Below are 9,604 nucleotides of genomic sequence, written 5' to 3'. Positions count from 1 at the left end.
AGTACTAGTATGGGTGATCTCTCCGAGGTTACACCAGCGACGCAGGCTACGTATCGCCTATAAGGTTGGCGGCTATAGTAATATACCGGATATAGTGATCAATTTCTCTAATTCATTTTCATTTGCCATAACTAAGTATACACAGTTATCGCGTATAGTAATAATCGTCTATAGTAATATATCGCCTATAGTGATCAAATTCATATTTCAAAAGACGTTTATTACACTATTTTTGCATCGGTTATAGTGATTGATGTGAAATCAAGCGATGTCAGAGGAGAACAGGGTGTTACTTCTTCGTGAAGAACTTGTCCAGTGAGTGTTGTTTGGTGAGTTTTGCTTGTACAAGTTGCCAAAATATGCCTCCATCATGAGGAAATCCTGATTTTGTGTGTCAGGAGCTACAGCCAGCTACATGACATTGTACATGTATGTAGTGCGTATGTGCACGGCGCGCTGAGTCGTTTGACACCCCACTCGCATACATTGCATGCAGTATCGGTCATAGTAATATATCGCTTATAGTGATAAAATGCTCAAAATCAAACACCAACGCTATAGGCGATACTGACTGTACTTGCATCTACACCTACGGGTTTGAATGCTGGAGCAGCCCTGGCTTTGACACCTCCAGAGCAAGGTGACAGCCTGCAGCCTGCTACAGCTGTGCTAGTAACTACTGATACAAGCAGTGACAACCTAGTGCAGGGGATGCCTTCACAAAGCAGCACTGACCTTACTCATCCTCAAGATGGAGAAACTGACGCCATGGATGCACTCAACACTGACACCACTAACGCGCTCAGTGAGGCATACTTGAGATGGAGAAAGGTACCCATGTCCGAAAGGCCTAGGTTACCTGTACCTCGCCATGTGCCTCAACGCAAACTCGATCAGGTGACATCACTTGTGAACAAAGTAATCCCTGGAGTGATCAACACCACTAGTAAAAACAAAGATCTTCAAATGGAAGATCTCAATTGCTTAGTATATGTTGCTGCTCGATGTTCCTTGACCAGATGTGGCATTTCCTTGTCTGAGACGAACGGTGAAAACGCTAGTGGCAAGCCGGCGAGCTCGCGACCACCGGAACCGATTTGGTTAGTAAAATCGCGCAACAAAGCGAAGAAATTACGGGCAGATATATCTCGACTAACAATGATGTTGAAAAACCCTGCTGTCAAGCACCAACGGTTCTTTACTCAGTACGGAATATCCAACACTTCCCAGATTGGATACGCCCTGGAACAGAGGAAGCTGGAATTGCTTGCGCTAGCGGAGAGGACAAGACGTGATAAACACATCTGGGAGAGCAGGAGAGCTAACACACTATTCCGCACAAATGAGAAAGAATTCTACCGTAGACTGAGAAAGGAACCGGAGCAGCAGCATCCCGGGGAAATACCGAGTGAGGGTGCCGTATTCGAGTTCTGGTCTGGTATACTAGCCAAGCCTGTGCCGTTTGATGAGTCATCAGGGTGGTATCAAGAACAAAGAGTGGAATATGAGACTACCATTGCAGAGGATGAACCCGTATCTGTGACTCAACGGGCACTCCAGGACACGCTAGCTAAGGTCAGCAGGTGGAAAGCTTGTGGTGTAGACGCAATTCATGGTTACTGGTGGAAAAAATTATCTAATCTACACATTGCCCTGCGAATCGCCTTCCAGAAGACCCTTGTCGGTGATTGGCCAATTCCGGAATGGTTGGTGACTGGCCGCACAATCCTGCTGCCCAAGACGGAGCCACCCACATCTAACCCAGCCCAATATCGCCCTATCACCTGTCTACCCACACAATACAAGATCCTGACAGCCGTAGTTGCTAGTCTCATGTGGAAACACATTGACACCAATTCGATACTCCCAGATGAGCAGAGAGGGTGTACCCCGGGAACACTAGGCTGTAAGGAGCAACTTCTTGTCAATAAGATGATAATGGAGCACGCTCGGCATAATAAGCGCAATATCTCTGTTGCGTATATCGACTTCAAGAAAGCCTATGACAGCGTTTCTCATGTATGGATTATTCGGATGCTGGAGATGTACAAATTTAGCCCAACTCTTGTCAAGTTCTTGGAGGCAAGCATGCAGCTCTGGAATACGCACATAAGTTTATGATATCAAAATGCACGGGTTTCTACAGAATCTGTCAGGATGCGCCGTGGTATCTTCCAAGGAGACACGCTATCACCCCTCTTGTTTTGCTTAGCTATTAACTGCATTTCAAGAGAGGTGCAGAAGACAGGCGGCGGATATCAAATGCAAATTGGACAGGTGTCAAAGGTCGTTTCTCAACTCCTGTACATTGATGACATTAAATTGTATGCCAAACATCGCAACCAGCTGAAGCCCATGATCAACGTCGCCCAGATCACAGCTTCGGCCATTGGCCTGGAGTTTGGTGTTTTGAAGTGCGCCACGCTTCATGTACACCGAGGAGTGCTTGAGTCAAGTGATGCGGAGCCTGTCGAAACACTGTTGGGTATGGCTTTACCCACCCTGCAAGAAGATAACATGTACAAATACCTCGGATTCATTGAATCGGCTGCGCTGCCGCATGGTGAGATAAAGAGCAAGCTTCGTGAGGATTATGGAAAGCGATTAGATGCGATCTTCAAGTCTGGATTAACGGCTGGATATTTAGCAAAGGCAGTAAACACATACGCGGTGCCACTGCTCACCTACAGCTTTGGCATCATCAACTGGCGACCCGTAGAATAGGAGCAGCTGGATATCTTGCTCAGGAAGAAGCTCACCAAGAAGGGATGGCATCACCCTCGGGCTGACAGAGAGAGGGTGCATTTGGTGCGCGCCGAAGGCGGCCGTGGATTCCAAAGTGTGGTAGATCTACTTGCAAGTACATGAACGATCCATCATCCAGATCAATAAATACATCGAGGGCCACCAAGACCACATTGCCATTGCTCTCCTAAAACAGTACCATCATGAAAAAGCAAAATACTCTGTCTCCAGTGATGCTGCGAAATATTTGGCAAAGATTGGTATGGAGGAGTCAGCCACAAAGGAGCAAATACGCCAGGGATACCAGCGGCATCGGGAGGAGACAATCAGAAAGAAGCCTCTGCATGGCCAATTTTGGCTTATGCTGCAGGATGCTGAGCTGGATCGAGGGCTCTCCTTTGCGTGGTTGCGGTCTTCCGCTTTGCGTCCGGCGACAGAGAGTATTGTCATGGCCATACAGGACCAGGCTATCCCAACACGGAACTTACAAGAGATATTTAATCGAGGAACAGGTGTGTCAACGAAAACGAGTTGCAGGATGTGTGGCAGGGACAAGGAAACGGTTTTCCACCTTATTGGAGCGTGTACAGCTTGTGCGGGGAGTCACTATATCAATCGCCACAACAGGTTAGCAAAATATCTCCACTGGACATTGTGCAGGAAGTATGGTGCATCGGACATTTCGAATAAATACACAAGTCACCAACTCACCAACGTCGTGTACAGTGCTGAAACGGATGTGTCAATCTACTGGGAAGTGCCAATTCCAACAGCAGCGCCCGTTGGAGCAAACAGACCCGACATTATTATCAAGGGCAAAGATGAAGCGTTCCTTGTGGACGTAAGTGTCCCTCTGGATAGGAACATCCGCCGAAAATCTGTGGAAAAGATACAGAAATATCAAGGCCTGAAGCGTGAGGTGGAGCAGATGTGGCAGGTGCGGGCCAAGATCGTGCCAGTAATTGTGGGGGCATTAGGTGGATTAACCCCCTCGACTGCTGACTTTGTGAGGGAACTGGATGCCGGTGCCAGTGTATCGATCTTGCAAAAGGAGGCGCTCCTTGGCACAGTTGACATCATAAGGTCAATAACTCAGATGAAATAATAATTACACTCTAATAAGTTACATTGGTTTGCAAATGCCCATGGTTCGAACTATTAGTTGAAGCACGTATTTGCAGAAAATAATTATGATCGTAATATTAATCACTTGCCAATAACAAAGACAACAATAATACCATCAGCCCCCATTCACCGGTTTTGACGGTGCTTCACTGATGTTGAATGAGAAGAATGATATTGCTGCCTTCAGTGCTATTGTGTCGCTGAAGGGCTCGATTTCAGATTTGATGACGGTTACTTTTCAACGGATTTTGTTTGCTGATTTAGCTCTCTTGCTATTACTGTACCTGCTTGTGTTAAGTCTCATTCTCGCAGATTAGATGTATAATAGATTGTACATGCATCATTGAAGATTTGCTGTTCACAGTATTTCTCTCTTTTTTCTTTCTTTTTTCTCAGTCTTCCTTATTATATTTTCTTCACATACAACAGCAGTACTCCCCATGGTCTTAAATGACCCGGAATGCTGCATAATACAAACACAAAACCAATAAAGCCACCCCCATAATAATAATAACCGTTTGTCTCTTTCCCTCAAACTAGTGAAGATTTTATGACTTGGGGCTCCCCGCGTGCTAGAGTGTACGTGAAGTGTGTGGGTACAGTGAAGGCTGCGTCCCACCCGCCTGTGTGGATTCACAGGAAGTGTGAGTTACGAAGTCTGAAGAAAATGTTGAACAGTCTCTGCTGGGATGACGACTACACCATAGCTCAGTGGTTAGAGCATCGCTAGCTACAAGCGAGGGTCCCTGGTTCGAGTCCTGGTGGTGACAGTCAATTTTTTCTTCAGACTTTTCCCGTTTGTCTCTTTCCCTCAAACTAGTGAAAATAATAATAATAATAATAATAATAATAATAATAATTTGGAAAGGATTGGGAGAACTTCATATTCAAAGGATCAGTCGGGGAAGTGAACTACCTGAAAAGAGAAAAAACGCCAGACCCACCAGGACTCGAACCTGGGACCCTGCTTGTCATGAGCAATGCTCTAACCACTGAGCTATGGGACCAGGCTGAACCTAGAAGGCGCTGAAAAAGACCCAAGTGCCATCAGTATGTGTGGCACGTGTTGTGAGCTGCCTTTGGAGTGAAAAACTTGTCAGCGCCTTCTAGGTTCAGCCTGGTCCCATAGCTCAGTGGTTAGAGCATTGCTCATGACAAGCAGGGTCCCAGGTTCGAGTCCTGGTGGGTCTGGCGTTTTTTTCTCTTTTCAGGTAGTTCACTTCCCCGACTGATCCTTTGAATAATAATAATAATAATAATTAAAAAGCTTACGTGGAGATAAAAATGTAATCAACGCAATAAATAGAGTAAGCTGCGCACTCACTACAAACACCATTAGCAAAACTTGTTTTCATGTAAATAACTAAGCTTGTTCCTAATAGTCCATCGGCCAAGTCTCAAAATCGAAAGTGGTGATGCACTGAGCTTCCAACTAAACGCGACCATACCCAGCACGTAGAGAATATATCAGAGAACACTATTCCGTTTGTTGGACGTGCCGAATTCAGTCCAGGGCGTCGATACGAAGCGTTCTTCGTCGCCGAGTTTTTTACTGTGCGCTCCATTTGAGAGTGCGCAGAGTTCTGATCGAGAGTTTTTTGAGCAGATTTTCATATTTTTGAGGCTGTCAGCTGACAGCTGTCAACCCTAAATGGCACTTAGTATGTGACAGGCAATAGGTTTTGGTGCCTCCGTATGCCTTCTAATAAGTTCTATCTTCCTTCGTTTCACTTCGCTGCTTCGCCCACCACCTCAGGAGATGACAGCGTACCTGCACTAGTCAGCTCTCGCTAACCCTGTCTCTCTTTCTCCGTCTTAGCGCTCGTCATTCGTGTCCTTCTGCTGGGGCGAGCTTGATACTGTTGTGTCGTAGTTTTTAGGCAATAGTGGCTGTTGTTCGCGTGACGATCAGGATTTATGGAGAAAGACGACGACTCGCCAAGTTCCCATGCAGCCACAGACGGCGTAGCAATTCTTACCGCCAACCCTTCGAGCAACGGAACCGGCCTGAGTTGGAAATCGTGTCTGTGTAATTGTGCCACGATACGGACGAAACACACAGGCTCACATGTGACGAGATGAAGATAATCTCAACAGGCTGACGGAAATCCAACAGGCTCAAGGGAACGCTGCAGTTATGGTCGGAGACGCGGAGTTATTTAGTCACTGGTAAATGTTGCATCGAGTGCTGTGTGCTCTAACACAATTGTAAAAATCATGAAAAAGCGAAAATAATGCAATGGTGGGGCTGAGTGGTGTTCTGTGGAGGAGACGTCGTTGTCTCAGTATTCAACGCCGGACCCTGTATTTCAAGTCTGTGGTCATGCTCGATCATAAGTTCCTGTATGGCTCCAGTGCCTTCTCAGCATTGTTGGCGGGTAAGCACCTGGATCGTGTTCAAGTACTGCGGCTCTGGTGGCTTGAGGGATGTACGGGTGCTCGCCGTGCACCCCTGCCGGCAATCTGCTAGTGAAGCTTGGTACCTACTGTGTCCGGGAGATTTTCATCCAGAAGCTGATCTTCCCAGGCTGGAGCTGCTGCTACTCCTGTGCTAGCCCTCAACCACTGGCGCTCCTACTCGGCTCCAGTGTGGGCCATTAACCACCCTGCCCGATATCGCACTGTTGCTATTCCACACCGTCAGCATTTAACTCTGAGGTCAGACCTTGATCCCTCCCACCATATGCTATCTGTCTGTCTGCCTCTCTCTCACACACAGATGTGCGCGCATACACACAAACACACATGCACACACAGTGACACAAACATACACATAGCCAACTTCTCTGTGTTTGGTGATCATCATCTGTTTTCTGATGTGCAAGCTCACCTCTGATGCCGATTACTTCCTTGCTTAGACCCGGTCTGCTATTAGACCAGTCTGCTCTCCCTTCACTCGCTTGTAAATCCTACTTGGAGCAGTAAGGTTGTGTCACTGCTCCTACTGATGTCATTGTTGTGAAAGCAATATCATCGCCATTGGTGGTAATTTTCCACCGTGCATGAATCATTAACAATCATCATCTATGTGTCACGGCCTAACCAATCCTCGTAACTCCCCTCATCGTGACTAGTGCTGTACCGTGAACCTACTTTGCTTCAGTGTATATTCGCTCCAAAGCTCTTGTTTTGTTGCATAGTGATCTGACGCAGTGTGCTATCCTATCGGGTAATATGGATAAGATTAGTACAGTCGGCATCGCCTATCGAGTGACCAGGTACATGTATAAGGATACTAGTACATGTATACCGGCTTAATGATATCGGAACACGAATAGCACTATGTGTGCAATATTCCTTTCTAAGCTCACGCTGTGCGGTGCAGATAGGTCATGTGTCGTTGCCAACTTGCCGCATGTGCATGTGCAGCAGGAAGGCACCACATGTCGACTACTACTTATACTGTACAGCATTGTGTGCTTACGTAATTACATGCATCTACGGCCTTGTGGATGCAATTGAGTCTCACATACATGTACATGAAATATTGCGTGTAGTGCGGCATCAGTTAACATACAGTGGCTAAATATTTTTCTCGCAATCATGACCGTATTCACCACAAGTGTGTTTATGTCCAGAGCCAACTCAAGTCCTGTATTATTTATGACCATGACAACAAGACTTCCGGGCTGAAATTCTTCTATGACAGGCATGAACACTTGCCTTACAATTGTTCGTGATTGTACGAAGTACATATTCGCTGTTGCATCAATTTTGCACCATTTACATTGTAGTGCCACTAGTGGTATCACCTGCATGCGTATTGAGTCAAACAAGGTTACCTCTGTATAATTATGCTTATCGTGGCTATCAAGAGCTTCGATGCAAATTCCCAGCTGACGAAAGGTGTCCAGCTTGTGTTCAGCTCAGCTGGCACTCACAACTCATAATAATTGCGTTCTAGACGCCAGATGAGATGTTTCAGCTACAATGTAGACACAACGTCCGTGTTCAAGAAAGCCGTCACTTCATCTTCTGTCCATCCTCAATAGCACGTTCAAGCAAATACGTCTAAAACACAGTAGCGACAACCCGACAGCGGCGACACGCCGTCTTCTCCGAATGAGCTTCTACCGTTCTAATTCAGATTCCCCAAAAATGTCAAAATAAATAATAGATTTCCACCAAGCTCGCTAGAATCTTGCGAACCGTCAACATGCAGGCATTTCAAGTGTTCGAGCGTGCGTAGATTCTGCTCAGCGGCTCAAGAACATTCGCCAAGCGAAAAAAAGTCGATGAGAAAGATGTAATGGTGGACGAAATTACGAAAATCGGAAGAAGGTATTCGACCCAGTTCGACTATCCTGGACTGGATTGGCAACGTCCAACAAACGGATTCGTATTCTATGGGGTCTCATGAGCTAGTGTGCCAAAGGGCGTTTAGTTGGAGCTTCAGTGCATCACCTTCGCCGAAAGAGGCCCTTTCTGAGATTTGGCCGATGGACTATAAACGTTTCCGTCGCCATCTCATCAGAGGATTACTGGCAAATCAAAACTAGCTCTAAACTCAATATATATACGCACAATGCAAGTAATAATTTAGACCCTACCTAGCGCGAGAAAATGAGAGCTGAAAGAAACATTACATCAATCAACGATATCAGGTGACAACAGATGCGATAAATTCACCACTAGAAAGTTACCACAAACGAGAACTACTGATCTAAATTCACAAACAATTTCAACGTAAACAAATTCTTTTTCTGCCTACACAAAATCGGCTTGGTGGTAAAAATGTAGATAGACTCCAATACACGCAGATACCTTTGACTATGTGAACGAGACCAAACAGAAAAGCAATCATCAGGATAACTAGAACGACAATCACTATTCTGAACAAGATGGTTTGCAACAGAAGATTCATACACCCTAACACCACTACTAGAACCAGTACATACTTTGGAATTACGTGACAATGAAACCGACCTGACATTCCTTGCCGCTACTGCCAATCCAGACGAGGCCGATGTAGATGTCAGTACCAAAGACACGTCCGTTACTGGCACTGCCTGCTGCGATGATGCTCCCTTTGACGTTTCAATGGCCGTTGGTGTTGATGAAGAGGAGGAGGGAGATGAGGAAGATGCTGACGACGACGATGACGACAACGACGGAGACGATAAAGACTCTGCCAACCTCGCCCTAGAGCGAGTCACTGGTCCCGCAGACACACCATCCGGTGGTTTCTTCGGTGGCCGGCCACGCTTTTTCCACCGGAGGTGGACACACCGGATGACGGTACCAAGGAAGTCAAAGAAGACGAAACCGCAGATACCAACGGTGATGACGGGACAGAAGGAAGAGACGCGGCAAAGACGAAGGCAATGACGAACAAGCCGATGCCGACGAAGAAGACAACGACACCCCAGTTGGTTCCGTCCCCAGCGAGGGTGCACCCCCAGTCTCAGCACCATTCTTTGGGGGACGACCTCGTCTAGGCCTTGACGACCGTGCCTCAACAGGCATAACGTGAAGAGGCACATGCTGGTGGATCCGTGCCTCCAGGTGCTGAAGGGTCCTACCCACATACCGGCTCTCGCATTGCCGGCACTCGAAGTTGTAAATAATATGTGATAATTTAAGAGTGGGTGGTGTGTCTGCGGGACCAGTGACTCGCTCTAGGGCGAGGTTGGCAGAGTCTTTATCGTCTCCGTCGTTGTCGTCATCGTCGTCGTCAGCATCTTCCTCATCTCCCTCCTCCTCTTCATCAACACCAACGGCCATTGAAACGTCA

The 9,604-nt window shown here is 46.7% G+C and overlaps 1 protein-coding gene across 1 annotated transcript; it reads left to right on the top strand.

Moving 5' to 3' along the window:
• The first annotated feature begins 768 nt into the window (after nt 1-768).
• Nucleotides 769-2,121, top strand: LOC135827659 (uncharacterized). Its single transcript, XM_065340113.1, has one exon. It carries the CDS (start codon nt 769-771, stop codon nt 2,119-2,121), a length of 1,353 nt encoding a protein of 450 aa, XP_065196185.1.
• The last annotated feature ends 7,483 nt before the right edge of the window (nt 2,122-9,604 follow it).

The sequence above is a fragment of the Sycon ciliatum genome, chromosome 11, assembly GCF_964019385.1.
Source record: "Sycon ciliatum chromosome 11, ocSycCili1.1, whole genome shotgun sequence".
NCBI classification, from domain to species: domain Eukaryota; kingdom Metazoa; phylum Porifera; class Calcarea; order Leucosolenida; family Sycettidae; genus Sycon; species Sycon ciliatum.
This window is presented reverse-complemented; position numbering and strand designations above follow the sequence as displayed.